Below are 21,050 nucleotides of genomic sequence, written 5' to 3'. Positions count from 1 at the left end.
TCCCACAGCCCCAGTCCCTTCCCAGAGGCTATTATCCCCCCACTGCTACTATAGGCACCATCTCTCCCTACTATACCTGCTATCCCACAGCCCCAGTCCCTTCCCAGAGGCTATTATCCCACTGCTACTATAGGCACCATCTCTCCCTACTATACCTGCTATCCCACAGCCCCAGTCCCTTCCCAGAGGCTATTATCCCCCCACTGCTACTATAGGCACCATCTCTCCCTACTATACCTGCTATCCCACAGCCCCAGTCCCTTCCCAGAGGCTATTATCCCACTGCTACTATAGGCACCATCTCTCCCTACTATACCTGCTATCCCACAGCCACAGTCCCTTCCCAGAGGCTATTATCCCCCCACTGCTACTATAGGCACCATCTCTCCCTACTATTCCTGCTATCCCACAGCCCCAGTCCCTTCCCAGAGGCTATTATCCCACTGCTACTATAGGCACCATCTCTCCCTACTATACCTGCTATCCCACAGCCCCAGTCCCTTCCCAGAGGCTATTATCCCACTGCTACTATAGGCACCATCTCTCCCTACTATACCTGCTATCCCACAGCCCCAGTCCCTTCCCAGAGGCTATTATCCCCCCACTGCTACTATAGGCACCATCTCTCCCTACTATACCTGCTATCCCACAGCCCCAGTCCCTTCCCAGAGGCTATTATCCCACTGCTACTATAGGCACCATCTCTCCCTACTATACCTGCTATCCCACAGCCCCAGTCCCTTCCCAGAGGCTATTATCCCCCCACTGCTACTATAGGCACCATCTCTCCCTACTATACCTGCTATCCCACAGCCCCAGTCCCTTCCCAGAGGCTATTATCCCACTGCTACTATAGGCACCATCTCTCCCTACTATACCTGCTATCCCACAGCCACAGTCCCTTCCCAGAGGCTATTATCCCCCCACTGCTACTATAGGCACCATCTCTCCCTACTATACCTGCTATCCCACAGCCCCAGTCCCTTCCCAGAGGCTATTATCCCACTGCTACTATAGGCACCATCTCTCCCTACTATACCTGCTATCCCACAGCCCCAGTCCCTTCCCAGAGGCTATTATCCCCCCACTGCTACTATAGGCACCATCTCTCCCTACTATACCTGCTATCCCACAGCCCCAGTCCCTTCCCAGAGGCTATTATCCCACTGCTACTATAGGCACCATCTCTCCCTACTATACCTGCTATCCCACAGCCACAGTCCCTTCCCAGAGGCTATTATCCCCCCACTGCTACTATAGGCACCATCTCTCCCTACTATTCCTGCTATCCCACAGCCCCAGTCCCTTCCCAGAGGCTATTATCCCACTGCTACTATAGGCACCATCTCTCCCTACTATACCTGCTATCCCACAGCCCCAGTCCCTTCCCAGAGGCTATTATCCCACTGCTACTATAGGCACCATCTCTCCCTACTATACCTGCTATCCCACAGCCCCAGTCCCTTCCCAGAGGCTATTATCCCCCCACTGCTACTATAGGCACCATCTCTCCCTACTATTCCTGCTATCCCACAGCCCCAGTCCCTTCCCAGAGGCTATTATCCCACTGCTACTATAGGCACCATCTCTCCCTACTATACCTGCTATCCCACAGCCACAGTCCCTTCCCAGAGGCTATTATCCCCCCACTGCTACTATAGGCACCATCTCTCCCTACTATTCCTGCTATCCCACAGCCCCAGTCCCTTCCCAGAGGCTATTATCCCACTGCTACTATAGGCACCATCTCTCCCTACTATACCTGCTATCCCACAGCCCCAGTCCCTTCCCAGAGGCTATTATCCCACTGCTACTATAGGCACCATCTCTCCCTACTATACCTGCTATCCCACAGCCCCAGTCCCTTCCCAGAGGCTATTATCCCCCCACTGCTACTATAGGCACCATCTCTCCCTACTATACCTGCTATCCCACAGCCCCAGTCCCTTCCCAGAGGCTATTATCCCACTGTTACTATAGGCACCATCTCTCCCTACTATACCTGCTATCCCACAGCCCCAGTCCCTTCCCAGAGGCTATTATCCCCCCACTGCTACCATAGGCACCATCTCTCCCTACTATACCTGCTATCCCACAGCCCCAGTCCCTTCCCAGAGGCTATTATCCCACTGCTACTATAGGCACCATCTCTCCCTACTATACCTGCTATCCCACAGCCCCAGTCCCTTCCCAGAGGCTATTATCCCCCCACTGCTACTATAGGCACCATCTCTCCCTACTATACCTGCTATCCCACAGCCACAGATCCTTCCAATAGGAATAAGGATTTGTGGTTTTTGTTCATTATATTGTGTTTTGATTGAAAGCTCTGTGCTGAGAAGCTGTTAAAAACACAGAATTTATACATTCTATCCAAACAACTCTTTCCTTATGGCAAATGCACAGTTTTTGCATCACATGCACTTATACATATATTTTTTTTCTTCTCTTTTTCAGTCTGACACAAATGCAAGTTACTTAAGAGCTGCCAGATCCGGCAACCTAGAAAAAGCCCTTGACTATTTAAAAAACGGTGTGGACATCAATATCTGCAATCAGGTCAGTGCTCTCCCATCCCCTATGCAACCAAATGCATGTACCTCATTTTTGCACAGGAATTAATAATTTCTGAATTTGGGTAAAGGTTAATATTTGATAAAATACTTGAATTTATTATGTAACTATATATAAAATATTACCCTCCCCTGTTTCTCTCTATAATGTGGTACAGTCCCAATATGCAGAGATTTAAAAAGATTGGGCTTACCCTAAATATGGGTGGCCAAAGTTGTAAAATATTATTTGAAATCAATTGCAGTGGCCATTCCTGGGGGCGGGGGAGCCTTTCCACCCACAAAGCCAATTATGATTACTATTTAGAGATTTCTGTTTCTACTATGTTTCAGAATGGGCTGAACGCTCTCCATTTGGCTTCTAAAGAAGGCCATGTAGAAATCGTTTCGGAACTAATACAGAGAGGAGCTGACGTGGATGCCTCAACAAAGGTCAGACGTTGATTGATATATGAATATGTTCTTTAAGGATTTGTAAGCTAGGGAGCAGCATAGATGCAAAGTATTGGGGAGCCCTGTACTTACCGTCTATGGAAGGTACAAAAGGTGCACTTACTAATGGTGCAGCCACAAGTATTCCCTATAGGGGCCTCAAGGGATGGATTTGCACCACTGGTGTAACTAGATGTTATTGTGCCCTACAGCATATTCAGTTTGGGGCCCCCATTGGTGAGTTGACCTATTCTATTAAGATATGTTAATATTGCTCATTAATTTGGGCTCTCTCCACTCCTGGGCCCCCTTGCAACCACAGGGTCTGCTTCCACTGCAGTTACTTCCCTGAGTTGCACTCCTTAAGGTGCCCATACATGGGCCAATTGTAGCTGCCGACATTGGTACCTTAGACCGATTTGGCAGCTAATCGGCCCAGGTAGGGGTACCAACGATGGGCCTGCCCGAAATCGGCCAGATATCGACTGGACAGGTTAAAAAATTTTGTTTGATCGGGGACCGCATCGGCTCATTGATGTGGTCCCCAAACCGACTGCGCCCATTACCGTCATTTTAATTTGATCGTTTGGCCCCAGGATCTTAACGTGGATGGTCACCTTTAGTGCTCCAGCACTTGTGGCCATAGGATTGATAAATGAACCAATGGGGTTTGGTTTCTGTACGTTTGTTGAATTATGAGGTTATAGTTTCTTTTGGCCATTAAATATATTTCCTTACATACTAGCATTGACCGACGCTATAAAGAAGCGCTATATGGTTGTTGGAAGGGTGGTTCAGTGCTGTGGATGACTGACTAACACTATAATATTAGGACTAAGTGCATTAATTCAATGTTATTATTTTATTTTCAGAAAGGAAACACAGCCCTTCACATAGCATCATTGGCTGGACAAACTGAAGTAGTAAGAGTGCTGGTTACCAATGGCGCTAATGTCAACGCACAATCTCAGGTAAAGACTAATGTTATCTATGAGCACTGATTTAATGAGAGGGATCTTGGACTTAAAAACGTAAGGTTCCGTAAAGACGTACGAGCAGTATAGGGTCTCAGCATTTCTGAAGCTAACACTATTTCCCGCAGCAGTGTCTGTTACACGGAATGCACTTGCAGCCAATGGGTCGACAGTAGGCAGTGAACAAGGGGAAGAAATGAGAATTTTTTAGTGATAGTTCCCTTTAAAGATGAGCCATATGGTACTTTTCCTGGAGTGTGAAGCAAAGGATTTTATTATATTCTTCTCTCGGCAAATCATGATATTGAAACATCACTTAATAAACAAGGACAGTGCTTGGCCAGTTTACTACCCTTTAGTAACCAATCAGCACTATTCACTGATTTACTGCAGTTATAATAATAATAAAAACAAACATCTTATAGGCTGCTATGTATAACTAGACCAGGGCAATTCTGATTGACTTTGACGGAGGGAATGAAGGTCTGCCTAACCTATCAGAGGGGCTAAGATTGACCCCCACAGGCAAAGGAAAGGGCCATTTTATATAAATTTCTGTCTCATAATTGGAGTTTCTGTCTCTTAATTGGAGAGTAAATGTGCAGATCCCTGTGCTGGGAGAGAATCAAATGGCATAATAAACTCCTGATCATAAGGGATTTACCTCGCTGCGTTTACTGCACAGAGCGCATTTCCTTCTTTCCACCTATGTATCATCCATATAGTGCAAACTGCATTGTTACATGGACAGAATAGATAATGAGGGAGCAGACACGTGCATGGAATGTCTCTCCTTCTCTTACTTCAAGTCTAAGTGCTGGAAACACAGTCAGCTAATGAAGCTCTCACTTTGGTGACCTTTGTTTTAGTTGGTTAAAAGCTTTACCCAGAATGCAGAGGGCTCCTCCTTATATATTATAGCACAGTCAGCACTGTGGGTTAAGGGACTGGGTTCTTTGGGGTATTGTTTGGAATGACTTTTTCTTTCTCTAATTATTTACAATGCGTATGTGAAAATGCACCAACAGTGTGACCTTCCCCCAGTTACAGACTGTCCCTCTTGTGTTTGGTGTATATGAAGGCAAGCCAAGTTCCAAGGACATATATAAAACACTCTGGACATTTCCATATATAATTAAAGTAGTTGCACTAATCCAACAGTTTTATGTCCTTGTGTGAATAGTCCCAAGAAACTGCTGTGAAGCCACTGTCGGACTGGCCCACCAGGATGCATGGAAAATCCCTGATGGGCCATCTTGTCTATTTGTACCTCTTTGCCTGTACCATGGCCATCACTGGCAACCACTGATGTAATTAGATAGAAGATTAGAAACTGATGGAAGGAGAAGGAAATGAAGGAAGAAATGAGAAAGGGAAGAGCAGAGGAAAATGTATGAAGGGGAGAGAAGAAGACAATAAAGAACAATGGGAGAAGATTGGGTTTGAAAACAAGAGAATGGGAAACTACGAAAAAAAAAAGAGAGGAAAACTGTGACGAATTTGGTCCCAGACCTAAGGTCTGCTGGGCCTCTGACTTCTCATGCTCTGCGTGAAACAAAATAACTTGTATTCTGCACCTGTGGATAGCTAATACTTCCAGGCTAGTAGTCCTCCTTCAGAAGAAACAATTGTGTGATCCAGAAATCTGTATGACTTCAATCTCTGGACTCAATGGAGACACTGGGCACCCACTGGCCATAGCCATTATTGGTAGGAAGAGTCACTAGTATGAGCCTGGGGAGACCCTTCCCTATACAGCATTCAGTCTGATATTCAGAAGATATACTCAGTTAAAGATTTACACAGTTAAATGTAATCTCACCAAGTTGCCTGAGTGGCATTTAGGTCAGGACAGAAAGTTCTTTGATTTATCCTTATTCGGTATAGGTTCCCCCATGTTTCTTATCTTGTGCTGTTGAAGGCAAGTGCTTTGGTCTTCTCTAAATGACTTTCTGATGTACTGAGATTTTCACACTTGAACGAGTGCCCTTGGACAAACAGCCCCATAACAAGCTCTGGGAACTTGGAAGGGAAAGTGCTGACACGCCGGAGCCTTTATAGAATGAAGAGACAGGAGTTTTCTTGATGGTTATGTAAGATAATAGAAATGTTTTCTTGTTTGTATAATGCAAGTGGACTCACAGTGTCAAACCAATCAGATCTAATAACATGGGGAAATGGTAAATCATGTTGCATAAAAAGGAACGACCCATTGTATTAATATGCCGCTACATTTCATGTATTCTGGTTGGTTGGTTAAAAAATAAAAAAAAAACATTATTAAATTCATCTAGTATAATAGAAATAAATGGCAGCAAAAGCAGAAATACAAGTAAAAGTATTGTGTGTATCAAGAGTGACTATTCCACACAACTCACTTGCGGCAGAATATACCATATGCAATGAAATGTAAGCAAAATAAAAGCACTTACACATAGAATGGCATTAGATTTTCACCTACTGTCATGATCAGTTCTGGGTTATTAGCAACCCTGCAGATTCCATATTTGTTCTAGAATAAAATGTACTAGTCGGTGCTTTGCTCTGTTCAGTAGGTTCCTGTAAACAAACAATAAAGAGCTTGCACCTTGCAACCATACACGGCCAGAACCCTTACCAAACGAGCTGATTTGGCCACCCACATACTGGGACAAACCAGGTCAATATGATCGTTGGCCCCAGGGTCAGCAATTGGATCACCCAGTCGATAGGAACCACATAAATGATCTGTTGTGCTTCTAATCCTATGGGATTTTCAACCTGCCCGATGGATACCTTTCCCTTTGGTGGGCCCTTTATATGGGCCAATACGTTGCCTTTTCAGTTTGGAGGGTCCAAGTCAGCAGCTTTTATCAGTGACTAAGCAGGTACCAATCAATCAGAACTACAAGACTGGTGCAGTCCAATTGTGTTAGAAATCCTCAGAATGAATGAATGATTATTAAAGAGATACTAAGACTTTAGTCCCAATACCAGGCAATTAAAATAATTATATATTTAGGTATGTTAGCCTTTCATCCCCCGGTTCCACCACCTGATCCAAACAAACTTTTGATCCACACTAGTAAATGCAACTTCCATGTCAGATTCATGGATGCCAATGGGAATTTTGGAATGAATTGGACAGTAATGCATAGTTCCACTGTGCCAAGCTGAGGCTCGGAAACACATTCCTAAATAATCTCCTCGCTGATACCCTGCCTGAGTGCTCTGTACTGGAATGTTCCCATCAATCAACCCAGGCAACAGATCCAAAAAGCTGTGCAAAATCTGATTAGTCCCCACACCAAGGTCACCTTCTAAAAACTGCAGCCGACAGTGCAGCCTCTTTTATATATTCTACATACCCCTAAACACATTCAGCAACCCAGTCAGCCAATAATATCGCTTGTATCTGCGCCCGAAAGCAATGTGTGGTGCAGGGTGGTTTATTTAAATGTAAGAGGTGTCCCACACTGTGTCACTGCTGAGAGTGTTTTGCAAAATGCTAAACATTGCCCATCTATTCGCTTGACTGGTGATCAGCTGATCTTCCAGGGTGGGTCCATGTAAATGCAGGGGCAATTTGGATCATTTTGGTACCTGCAACCCAAGCTGCAGGTTAGATATACATAGATATTTTATTTATTTATTTTTTTTATGTTGGTTATATCCAGCCTGGGAGTTGTAGGTTGGACAATTCTAATTTAATTGTCTTTATCTGTCTGGTGCCCCATCACCCAATTCACAGCTCCCCGTTATCAGTATACTCTTTCTATTTTCCTCTTGAAGCTAAAAGATTTGAGCTGATGTACACTATGCTCTTTCCTCTTGCAGAATGGCTTCACTCCACTGTACATGGCAGCCCAAGAGAACCACCTGGAAGTTGTCAAGTTCCTGCTTGATAATGGGGCAAGTCAGAGCCTTGCTACGGAGGTAAGGGTTCAATTCCAAGCATAATACATGCTAAGAAAGTTAGTAAAATTGACTGGAGTTCTGATGTTCTCAGAGAACTAGTATGATCCCCAACCAGTGGCTCGTGAGCAATATGTTGCTCACCTCCCCCTTTGGTGTTGCTGCCAGTAGCCTCAAAGTAGGTGCTCACTTTTACATTTCTAGCTTGGGGGCAATTTTTGGAAGCACATAAACACTGTTTTTCTCCAAGCAGAGCCTCTTGAAAGCTAACAGTCCACTTTGGCCTACCAAATAGCCAGTCACAGCACTTGGCACCCCCAAAGAACATTTTTCATTCTTGTGAGGCTCACCAACACTTTTTACATCTGAGGCTCTCATCTGGGATCCCTGCCTTAAGCCAGTGGTCCCAGAGCACTGACTATAGGGTGAGTCTCTAGATTTGGGGGGGGGGGTGCTTTTTTGCAATTCTAGGTACACCTGAGCCGAGCGATTAAGCAGAATGAGAATTTGGGAGAACACATATTCTTAATTCAATGATCCCCAACCAGTGGCTCGGGGGCAACATGTTGCTCCCCAACTCTTTGGATGTTGCTTCCAGTGGCCTCAAAGCAGGTGCTTATTTTGAATTTCTGGTTAGGAGACAAGTTTTGGTTGCATAAAAATCCAGTGTAATTGCCAAACAGAGCCTTCTGTAGGCTTCCAGTCAACATAGGGCTATTGAATAGCCAATTATAGCTCTCAGTGGCACCTCCAGGAACTTTTTTCATGCTTGTGTTGCTCTCCAAACGTTTTTCATTGGAATGTTGCTCACGAGGATAAAAGTTTGGGGATCCCTATCTAATCTATAGTTGCATATATAAAAGTTTTCATATATCTCTAACCTGGTGATGAGCCAAGGTGGTCTTTCGCCAAATGTTGGACCTCAAATGTGGGCTCTAATGAATATTGCCATATTTCCCAAAAAGTATGCCAGTGTTATCACCTAGACCAGGAGGGGTTACACTTGTCTTTAAAAAGTCATGCACAGCCACTCAAATATCGACAATACTGCTTCACTCTTTTGCCACCATGGATGTTGAGCTAATGGCTGCCTGTTTGGGTTTGGGACATGAAAAGGAAACCAGAACACCGTTTCTCTTGATGTTCTAAATGCCACTTGTACAAAAAGCTGGAGGGATGATTAAGTTCTTAAGTCCTTCATCCTTCCAAAGGAAATACTGGCCTACAGCCAAGTCTCTGATGGTCCACAGCCTTGTGTAATAAAGAACAGAGAAACTTTATGATGAATAAACACTCCACTTTTTTTCCATAGGATGGCTTCACGCCTTTGGCTGTTGCCCTCCAGCAAGGCCACGATCAGGTGGTTTCCCTGCTTCTCGAAAACGACACGAAGGGGAAAGTGCGGCTGCCGGCGCTACACATTGCGGCACGGAAAGACGACACAAAGGCTGCAGCTCTTCTCCTGCAGAACGATCACAATGCCGACGTGGAGTCTAAGGTTTGTTCACGTAATACCAAAGTATTACGGCAACTGACAAAATATATGTTAATAAACAATTTCAAACTTTCTCTGTGATAATTAAAAAAAAAAACCTGCTAATAGCCCTTCCCCTGAGGAACCTAAAGCCTTCTTGCTTGGAACCAATCTGTATTTTTAGTTTCTCTGTGATTTATGGCCACAAGCCTTTTTTAGTTGCTATTATAATATAATTTTATTTTAAGCTGCATGTGCCAATCAACTTAGCTAATTGGAATGTCTGCTCTGCTAGAATGCAATAAACTTTGTATTACGTTATGCATAAGTTTGCCTTCATTTTGGCACAAAAGCCAGGGTTAATAGCAAGGAGCTTGTTTCCTGTAATTAACAGCACTGATGGAATGAGACGTTAGAGGGCCAAATCCCAAACCTAAAAAGCCTGATGCAGTAATGTGATGAAAGAGGCTCCGGGATGGATTCATTTGAGTCAAGATGGGTTATTGATAGGCAGCATCTTCTTCATTTTGTAAATATGCACATTATCTTACAGAGAATCCTCATAGATACGAGCAGTATTGCATTTTTTCTTATAAGCCATCCAGTATACATAGTAAAGGAACACTGTCATGGGAAAACATGTTTTTGTTCAAAACCCATCAGTTAATAGAGTTTCTCCAGCAGAATCCTGCATTGTAATCTGTTTTTCCCATGGGGCTAGCCATATTCTTCATTTTCCAGGGTGCCACAGCCATGTGACCTGTGCTCTGATAAACTTCAGTTACACTTTACTGCTGCGCTGCAAGTTGGAGTGATATCCCCCCCCTCCCCCCCAGCAGCCGATCAGCAGAACAATGGGAAGGGAGCAAGATAGCAGCTCCCAGTAGGTATCAGAATAGCACTCAATAGTAAGAAATCCAGGTCCGGCTTGGGACTCCTCCAGTTACATGGGAGTAGGAGAAACGATAGGTTAGCTGAAAGCAGTTCTAATGTGTAGCGCTGACTCCTTCTGAAAGCTCAGACTACTGACCGTGGTAGAGAAATCTTCTTTTTAAATCTTGTAAATATATTTGACAGTAGAGGTTCCACAAGTGATAGAGCGAAGCAAACAGTTAATTGCACGTGTTGTCCTGGAGTTATAACCAAAGTGCCAAATACACTCACAAACATTTTTTTTTTATCCAACGCAAAAAAGGGTAATTAAGTTTCTTCCTTGTTTCAGAACTGTAGTATGCTTGGATTTATTCTTCCTACACATCTCCCTGTGCACTGCCATAATTGTGTTTTAGTCCTGCCCATGCCCTGAGTCACTGACTTCTTGGTCTAAACCAAGTACCTGCCTATGAGACCCACTGCTGAGGCAAATGCACCTTGCTTTAGCCTTTCCATTTAAGGTGGCCATACAGGGGCCGATTCTAGCTGCCAATATCAGTCCCTTAGACCGACTGGGCAGCTTATCGGCCTATGTATGGGCACTAATGACAGGCCTGCCCGACATCTGGCCTGAAATCTGGCAGATCTCAACTGGGCATGTTTGAAATTTAGTCGGATTGGGGACAGCATTGGCTCGTTGTGGTCCCCGAACCGACAGACGCCTATACCCATCATTCGTTGGGAATTAACCTGATATCGGATCTTAGCGTGAACGGCCACTTTAACTCTAAGTTTGTATTGGATCCCAGGAAGTTATTGAGTAAGGAAAAGGTAGAGCAGTTTATCAATCGTGACATCAGTTAGACATCCATTTAACAACCAAGATTTGAGCCCACCACAGACTTTACCTAATAATGCTTGATAAAACAAATTATAACTATTTAGTGATATTGCTCTCTGCTCAAATGGATTGTGTCCTTTTCGACACTGAAAATGTTGGAAGCCACCCAAGCCCTGTCCTGCAATAAAGTGTTGGGATTCAACTGAATCCCAATCCTGGATTCAGCCCATCCCTACTGGTAAATAACCCTCAGAAAGTTAAGTGGGCCGGACTAGAAATCTGTCATGGCAGCTTACAGGTGGAGAGAGAGAATTGGAAACACTTTAAAAACTTTGCAGTTCTGTTACTTGGGGGTGAAAAGTTTCAGTTATTCATTCTGCCCCCAAAATAAAAAAAAGCTCATTTTTAAAATGTGCGTTGTTGCTACCCGAATATTCTAACCCTATGTCATAGAAAGAATTCTGCTAGTAACCTTCAACTTGCTGGGCTACAGCTCCCAGTATGGCCAGGCAGCCGGGCACTGTTTGGAGATGCTATCCGTTGTAATTTAGACAGAGTTGGGGATCTGTAAGTGGAGGGATCACTGTCCTGTGAGCATGCAGAATAAACTGTAAAAATGATGAAACATTTTTTGTCTAAATGAAAGTGTCTCGTAGTGGAACTGCCCCTCTGTCTGTGCCATGCTGTCACCCTCTGACTTTCCATAAGAGACTCATCACTCACCCCCAAAAGCTTCTGCTGACCATATCATCAGTGGTGAACTAACCATTCATTCTTTTCCCCCCTCTTTTTGCTTCCAAATGTGTTAACGTAGATGATGGTGAATAGGACCACAGAGGTATATATACGTATATATGTATATCTATGTGCACACATCACTTGCCCATAACCTTGTGCTGCTGCTGCCGCTTCATTTCTTTCCTCCTCCTTCCCCACTGTGCATTGCCTCTTATTTATTATTGATCTTTTGCTTTCAGACCTAGCTAAGATAGCATGTGCCATAGGAGGCAATACTGCAAACAGCCAAAAAGGGCTTTCTGCGGCTGAGCTGTGCATTGTGGTGCAATGATCAGCATCCGGATTAGCATCATGTCACCTAATGTATGTGACATTCTCATCAATCTTTCAGTGCCGAAGCTCGGGAGCTGCAGACAGCCCTGGCATACTGCCTCCTAGTCTGTAGGCTTCTGTGCATGACACTCTCCCTTACCGGTGTCAGCAAAGTCAGGGCTCTTCCTTGAATAATGCAAATGACTGGAGACAAGACCCTTCCGGGAGCCTGAGGAGTATCTGGGGTTGCTCAGTTTGGAGGCTTCTCAGGGTGCTTGTTGGGGGCAAGCATGGCTGCAAGGCTGGCTACCACTCTACCACAGTTCTCTCTCTCTCTATTGCATCCTTATGATAAAAAGACAGAGCACCGTTTGCATGTGATTATGATTGTGTCTATTAGTTTCATGGATTGGCTAGAAAAGGTTTATGTTATCAACTAAGGTCTGAGACTCTCTATATACAGCAAGATTCACAATTGATTTATTTTACTAAACAAAGGACACGGGGCTGCTGTTTTGCTGTCAATTTCTACCAGCCATAAGTACCCCCTAAAGTGCTCCCCAAACACATGCACCTTACATCTCTAAAGGGGTTATGTAATTAAAGAAAGCCCAGGAGCAGTAACCAATAGGAACCAATCAGCAAACATCTTATTGGTTGCTATGGGTTACAACTAATGGGCAAACTTATTGCCTTTTATTACATGTGGGGGTTATTCTTCTGCACATTGTGTTGTCCGCTAACTTTCCAACTATGGAAGTAACAGAAACAAGGGGTCAATTAAGATCCGTAGGTGCTAAAATGGATACAAAATCACATCTATTAATGTGCTATACATAATGTGCCTACTAGGGCTCATCTATACTAGTACCACAAGCCACTTTGATTATTTATTACTTTATTACATCCTGACCTGTAAAGTGTGCTAGTGCAGAATAATTCTATGTGTTGGATGTTTATCCAGAGTGCATCTCAGTCTACTTCAACCACAGTACATATCGACCTTCTTCTAACCCAGGGCATCTCTGCCTACTTCCACCACATGTCATCGACTCTCAGCCTATTTCAATTACAGTATATCTCAGCCTACTTCAATAGTTACCTTAGCCTACTTGCAACACAGGGCATCAGAGCCTACTTTCACCACAGGACATATCAGCCTTCTTCTAACATAACACATCTTAGCCTCATTCCAACATAGGGCATCTGGGCCTACTTCCACTGCTGGGCCTCTTGGCCTAGTTCCAACCCAGGGCATCAGTTCTCAGCTTATTTTAATTACAGTGCTCTCTGCCTTCTTCCAACACAGGGCATCTAAGGCTTTTTACAATGCAGTGCATCTCCTGTATCCAACAAAGAGTATCTCAATTTACTTTCAGCACAAAGCATTGCAACCTACTTCTAACAAATTTCAACCAACTTCCAACACAGGGCATCTCAGCCTTCACCCACCACAAGGCATCCCAGCCTCCTTCCACTACAGGGCATCTTAGCCTCTTTCCACCACAGAGACTCTCAGCCTCTTTTCACCAAAGGGCATCTCAGCCTTCTCCCATCACATGGCATCTCAGCCTCCTTCAACTACAGAGCATCTTAGCCCCTTTCCACCACAGATACTCTCAGCCTCTTTTCACCAAAAGGTATCTCAGCCTCATTCCACCACAGGGCATCTCAGCATCCTTCCGCCATAGTTCATCTGAGCCTGCTTTCAATCCAGTGCATCTTAGCCTAGTTGTGCCTTGCTTGATGCTTTCTTCTTTTCTCACTCTGACTGGGCCAAAAGCTTCCCTCCAAAGTGACTGTGTGGAGAATCTGACTGTCTGGCATGAATATTTACATTTGGAATGACAAGTGGATGTGGTTCTTCCTGGTGTAAACTTCCCTTCTAAGTCTAAATGTTAGATGCAACAATTTTTGCACTGATTGGGAATTACTGCATCTGACATGGGCCTAAGAGATGTGGTAGTGTTACTTATCCTTGCCCTATAGGCAATGGCTTGATTGGTGTGAGGTTTTGTTGCTTGGACTCTTTAAATAATTCTTATGCTAGAAACTTCACAGTATAAGATTAAACTAGTGACGAACCTTCCTGCAATCACAGTTCAGTGATCATGCTGTTCAGTGATTATGATCAAAAAAGCCATGTGATCTCAGCATTTCTACAATAAAATTATCCAGAGCAAACCCGAATGTTGACTATCGTCCGGGGATAAGCAATCTTCCACTAAAACTTGCACAACTATCTTGCTTTAGTTATTTAATGCCTAAAACATTATCACATAGTTACTATATTTTAAAAACTATGAACATTTTATATTATTTTTTTAGTAGTTTCTAGTTATGTAATTTAGTATGCTTCCCTAGTTGCATGCTTCCCTAGTTCCTGGCAGAAAGAGAGCCCGGCCAGCTTGTTAGACAGACTTTACAGCACTGATATACTGTTATATAACTGCACCGTGTATGACATGGACACTAGACATGCACCATGCACATTATGGCACGTTAATCCGTAGACGCATGCAGAAACAGTAGCCAATAGCCAGTCACTGTTATAGCTGTAGGCTCGGGGTTGGGAAGTGATTGCCGTTTACTAATATGAATTTTCTGTGCTGTTGCATTTGCTGCACAATTGCTTGTACTAACTGAATCCATGCACCAGTCTATAAAATTCCCTCATATTCTCTCTGCTTCTTTTATTTTCCAGAGCGGGTTCACCCCACTCCACATCGCTGCTCACTATGGAAACATAAATGTGGCTACTCTGCTGCTTAACCGTGGTGCCGCTGTGGATTTCACCGCAAGGGTAAGTGGCACAGGAGAGCTTGTTATTAAAGGTCACATTCACCCAGGGTTGGACTGGGTCTCTTGGGGCCCTTCGGAGAACATGTGCCAAATGTTAGAAGTGGTATATAAGCTTATTAAGCTGGGGCCCAGTGGGAGGTCTACTGGTGCTTTGGCAGGACAGCCCAGCCCTGTGTTATGACTTGTAATTATCAAATAATACACTATCATCAATGTGATAGTTACACTTGCCCAAACACAATCTGTAAATTTTAGGGGAAGGCTTTAGAAAAAAACAGCAGTCCTGCCCTGCTTTATGGCTGAGATTCTAGCTATCTCTATAAAGGAGAATTTTGCCATAGTAAGCACATACCCTATCTGATCCCCATTGTAAGCAGCAGTCTTGTCCTGCTTTACGGCTGAGATTCCAGTTATCTTTATAAAGGAGAATTTTGCCATAGTTGGCACATACCCTATCCGTGCTTTTGCTTTTTGTTTAAGAAACACCAGATTCTAATTTCATTTATTGCTGTTCCATTTATGAGAATATAGTAGATATAGTTTGTTTGGGGATGAACAAGAGCATGTTGAGTGGGAAAGCGCCCGCTGGGATTGGGGATTCTGGGATTGGGGATTCTGGGATTTGGAGAGCACTGGGGGAAAAGAATGCTTATGGTGGGCACATTTAGGTATGAGGTTCTATAGATCACCTGGCGTAGGCATGTACAGCATTGTGCAAGAGAAGCAATACCAGTGACTGACATCCCATTTAAACATTCCGGGATAATGATTCCTTGCAGACAAGAATCCATTAAGTGGGATAAAAGGGAAGGGAGAAGTCACAAAGCAGAGAAATGCACACGCATTAAAAAGCTCATAAAGTAGATTTTAACAGAGTAAATTTAGCCCAGTCAGCCCTGGAATATGGGAATCTGCTAGAGCTGCGGATGCTGCGGCAAACTGAAGGCGTGGCCTGTTGTATGGGGCGTGGATTTAAACATTTCAGCTTTTTTGTACAATTGTTTTCAACTGGTTCCCATGGGCCTTTAGCTAACCATACACATAAAGACCTGCTCCACCGGTAAGGTTGCCAAAAGAGCGACTTTTTCCCAGTTTGGTCACCCACGTTGTGAGCCACTTTGGGCTGATACAGTTCTTTGGCTCCCAGGCCAATGATTGGATCACATGCAAGTTTATGCAGAAGTGGGTCGATGAAGTCCATGTCCAACTGAATTGTCTAACCTGTTCAATAAATAGATATCCGTCCAATAATTAAGCAGTACATAACTGCTATCTTGGGGGCTAAATTGGCAGCTTTAAGCTATGGCACACAGGTACATTGACCACTACTGCCCTCTGGTGGAGACACAAAACACTTGGTATCAATGTGCAGATTCGGTCAGTTCTTTCAAGTGGGTTGGAATGATAGTCAGTCTATTGATGTTCTATTGGCTGCTGGAAGTATCTGGGGGAGGGGCTTCAGATGATTTGATCTGAATAGGGATGATTTATGGGCCTGAAATGGGGTATTGCTTGGAATGGGGATATGCTGTAAGTTGGCACAGTTGAGTCAGGGGAAGGGTATGGCATAAACGGTGCTGATTTTCACGCTGGGCACTTTGGAAGGTATAATACCGTATCCACAGCTTGTGTAGCTGCTTTAATAAATCTACTGAGAGTTTTTTCAACTGCTCTGTCTCCATGCCATATTAATATTCCTTTCTGAACTGCACCCATGGACCTAAGCTGCCATTTTTTATTGAGTGCATCTTCTTTTGTTAGTACAAAGAATTGTATTCATTGCCGCCAACACCAGAGCCACAACAGAGTCCAGGTTCTCCTCCATTTAGGATCCTGTAGGCATGAAGCTTGCCTTTCATTGTAATTGTTTATAGTTGTGTATTTAATGCACAATGATGATTGACTTTATTCTTTTTTTTCTCTAGAATGACATCACTCCTTTACATGTGGCTTCCAAACGAGGAAATGCCAATATGGTCAAGCTTCTCCTGGATCGAGGATCCAAAATTGATGCCAAAACAAGGGTAAAATAAAATTTAAGTTAAACTGTTTATATATATATATATTACATGCATTTATATACCACTGGAATGGCCACCCTCTGGCTGTTGAAGCACTACACATTATTCTCAGCCTTCTGCTCTTGGAAGAAGTTGGATAATATAAGATAATGATAATAATATTAATAATAATAATAATAATGAACCCATTAGGTGTGTCCCACTAAGGTGGTATGCCCGATAGTCCAGTCCTAAACGGGGCACTTTTTAGTGTAGGGCAAAAAGGCCCCCTAACACCAGAGGGGGCACCAATTAGGTAGGGTTGCCACCCATCCAGTATTAGACTGGCCTAGTGAGCAAACTGCCAGCTAGGGCCGGGGCCAGTATTACTATTGGCAATATGGCTGCCTGTAAATTAGTAATATAATCCCCCCCTTCCCTGACTCTCTCTGTGGAAGATCACTCCCTTTTAATAGAAGCCAGTTTCTGCCCCACTCATTTCCCTGCCCCATCTGCCCATTTCCCTGCCCTATCCACCCATTCCCCTGCCTAGCCTGCCTATTTCCCCACCCCCCAAGTGATGCAACTGCCTACCCCCCAAGCTAAAGGCCAGTAATTAAAGAAAAGGTGGCAACCCTACAAAGAGGGGAAAAAATGTTATGTAAAAACAGATATATTAGTGTATATATCAGGGATGTCCTCCCTGTTGTTAAACTGCAACCTTCAACATCCCAAAGACACCTATATGTTTTTACCTTCATATAAGCATGAATACAAAAAGTCATTATTGATTATATTATTATTGATTATAGTGATTATATTTGCTGGCTTGGAGTGTTGGGTGGGCTTGGGGTGTTGGGTGGCCTTGCCTAGATGTCTGCAAACACAGCAGCGAGGTCTGCTTTATTCTGCCATAGACTCCCTTGGGTCAGATTCTGACCTTGAGAAGTCTATGGAGACAGAATTGCTTTGCAGCAATGTCACTTTCCTAGGATTTCTAGCTCAAAGCTTTCTCTGCTGCTTTCACTTGATGCTCCACCTAGTGGTAGGCTGCAGAATCTACTAATAATATTTGCTACATAATGTTGTATTAATATTTAGTAATAAATAATGGAAACTGAACACGTGACTTGTATAGCCACCAAGTCTTTTAGTAGGCTGCCACCAATTTTTACTTTTCCTGTTAAAATATAGGACTTTTTTCTAACATTCAGCTTCTTATTTTCTGTTTATCAAAATACCCTGTGATTATTTGTGGCTCCGGAGAGCTTCTGAAACCCACAGGGCTACGGTGCATAGTCATGCATGAGCGTCTCTCCGACCCGATGCTGAATTGGCATTCTCCCCCAGATTCACGCAGTTTGTTTTACGTAAAGCTGATGTTGCTCTATTGATTCTTGGAATGGAGTCAGCCTTATGGCTTATGCATTATATATCACTGGAGCGGAGACCCGACCAACTGGACTTACCCTGGAGAAAGGGCAACATTTCAACATTGTAATAACTTGGTCTCTTAAACGAATACACATTCCCTTCATTTCTCTTCGGTTTAGTTTATGCATATGAGTTTATTTAATGAGTACAGAAGCCAGTAAGGTTAGGGAGACTAAAAGTAGCTATATTATATCAATTAGAAAGCTTGCTCGCGCCGGGCCCCTCTGCAGAAAAATCTTTTGAGAGGGTCTATGTACCAAAGATATTTATACGTAGATATAGATGATTACACACACTGTGTAGTGTGAAGTGCATTATTGTGGGTCAGTTCCAAAATATTCTTTATATCATTGTACTGATAGGTTAGCTATACATGTAACTTGTGGTTAGGGTTGCCACCTTTTCTGGAAAAATTCCTATATTTTTATCTTTATTCACTATTAATAACATTGGCATCCAGTGTCGGACTGGGGTGCCAAGGGCCCAACAGAAAACCTTAGACCTTAGGCCCACTTTCTACCTTTCCTTCCCTGTTCACTCACTTTCTTTAATTTCTTAATTACTTCTTTTACATACTATTATTTATCCTTTCCTCTATTTATTCTGTTTCTTCTCATATAGAATATGAGTAATGGCCATGGTATAGGCATACAAGGCAAATGGTTGGGTGAGCAAGAGGGCCCACTGACACCTGGGCCCACCGGGAGTTTTCCTGGTATCCTGATTGGCCAGTCCGACACTGTTGGCATCAATTGTAATTTTTACCAGCAGCCAGATGGCAAACCTACTTGTGGTCCAAAAGGATGGGGAAGTCCAAGTAATTTTATTTGGGTCAGATTGACTCAGAGAAATCTTGGTTGGCCTGGAATCTCTGTGGGAGCCACTGCCCTGGTCATGTGAGGTTGGCAGGGGTGTGTTCATAAGGCTGGGTTTGTGGGGTAAGGGAGTGGGTGAGGGATGTTATCATTAGAGGTGGCAGTCAGGGTTGGCCCTTGAGGTCAGGTTCTCCAGGGGAACAAGGATCCTTAGGCCAACACTGATTTTAATGCACAGGGGTCCCCCATATATATATATATATAGTCTTGTAAAGAATCGGCACTCACCAGTATCGGGCACAGGCTGGGTGCTGACAAAAATAATGCATCAAACTCAACAGTAGAAAGCACTCACAGCTACAGCATCAATCAGGTCAGTGATTTATTTCAGCATACCATCTACGCGTTTCGATCACCACAGAATCGTCATCCTGATGACGATTCTGTGGTGATCGAAACGCGTACATGGTATGCTGAAATAAATCACTGACCTGATTGATGCTGTAGCTGTGAGTGCTTTCTACTGTTGAGTTTGAGATATATATATATATATATATATATAGATACAGTATATATAGCCAAAAAGGCACATTCATCAACTTAAGATGAGTGTTTGGGAAATAAATGTATCTCTCTAATATTTGCTGGGCCTTCCAGAAGAAATAATATTTCTGTTATGTTAGCAGCAATGCACAGGGCTGCTACACCAGTTCTACAAACAGCAGCTACACGCACTAGTAGAAATGTGCCCTCCCCCTAAAATCCCTTATGCTGCATCAAATGCTGAGAGTAATAAGCTGCTGCCGCAGTGTTACCAGGGATTATAATGTAATTAATGATATATAACGAGTGGGGATTTCTAGCTTTCTCGTGGTGCTTTGCGGGCGAAGCCAGTGATTTTTTTTTTTTTTTGCCATGTCAGAATATTCTCTGCAGCTGTTTTGCTGCATATCCTGCATATTGCAGCAGTGCTTTGGGTATAGCTGATGTTATGTGCACATTGGCCTTGTGGGAAGCCAGCTATTACTACTGGAGCAGTAGCGCCACCTAGTGACCATTTTCTGCCATCTCCCTTTTCAAGTCTTAAGTCAGTAAATCGTAAAACCAAGATCCAACAGTAATAACCATATTAAATTAGATTTGGCCTTTAATAAAAGGGCAAGTAAACTATCCTTTAGTCTATTTAGTGAAATACTTGGCAGGAAATATGTATAGTTATATTCCTGTTGCTGTGATTTCCCTGGCCTCCATAAAAGTGTCCCTAGTTTGTATTATTTTTTTTTATATATATTCTCTGTTGTACAGGAGTGAGATAGCAATATGACATGAAGCCAATAGTGGGGTGTGTTGGTGGTTTATGACAATGGTGTTTTGATAAAGAATGTTCCCTACATCCCATAGTGTCATGTCAGGTTCTGCACAGTTTGACCCACACAGAATGAGAAATGAGCCCTGGGAACGTTGCCAGACCTTCCTTTGGATGAAAGCAGCATGACTCCAGCTAAAATGTAACGGCACTGACTTTATCTGTTGGAGAATCAGCTAAGAATGTGCCAACTCAGCTATTTCCCAGATACCCACAGCCCAGTTCTGAGAATGTTACAGCACTCAGACACAAGGAATGTGAGAATCTCCTACACAGATACCCCCAGCACTGTAGGTTCCCCAGCTAGACTGATGCACAGATACCCCCAGCACTGTAGGTTCCCCAGCTAGACTGATACACAGATACTCCCAGCACTGTAGGTTCCCCAGCTAGACTGATACACAGATACTCCCAGCACTGTAGGTTCCCCAGCTAGACTGATACACAGATACTCCCAGCACTGTAGGTTCCCCAGCTAGACTGATACACAGATACTCCCAGCACTGTAGGTTCCCCAGCTAG

General features: G+C 43.6%; 1 protein-coding gene across 24 annotated transcripts in view; it reads left to right on the top strand.

Annotated features, from left to right (window-relative positions):
• Positions 1-21,050, top strand: part of ank3 (ankyrin 3, node of Ranvier (ankyrin G)) — a 244,965-nt gene that overhangs the window by 120,481 nt on the left and 103,434 nt on the right. For 13 of the 24 annotated variants that reach the window (XM_031905297.1, XM_031905285.1, XM_031905294.1 and 10 more), the window contains exons 2-8: positions 2,458-2,559; positions 2,907-3,005; positions 3,878-3,976; positions 7,796-7,894; positions 9,186-9,371; positions 14,816-14,914; positions 16,839-16,937. In XM_031905297.1, the coding sequence (XP_031761157.1) occupies positions 2,458-2,559; positions 2,907-3,005; positions 3,878-3,976; positions 7,796-7,894; positions 9,186-9,371; positions 14,816-14,914; positions 16,839-16,937 (783 nt within the window). Of the gene's footprint in view, positions 1-2,457; positions 2,560-2,906; positions 3,006-3,877; positions 3,977-7,795; positions 7,895-9,185; positions 9,372-11,875; positions 11,900-14,815; positions 14,915-16,838; positions 16,938-21,050 lie in introns of all 24 variants that reach the window. The other 11 variants (XM_031905295.1, XM_031905289.1, XM_031905292.1 and 8 more) reach the window with 1 other exon arrangement.

The sequence above is a fragment of the Xenopus tropicalis genome, chromosome 7 (assembly GCF_000004195.4).
Source record: "Xenopus tropicalis strain Nigerian chromosome 7, UCB_Xtro_10.0, whole genome shotgun sequence".
In the NCBI taxonomy this organism is placed as follows: domain Eukaryota; kingdom Metazoa; phylum Chordata; class Amphibia; order Anura; family Pipidae; genus Xenopus; species Xenopus tropicalis.
This window is presented reverse-complemented; position numbering and strand designations above follow the sequence as displayed.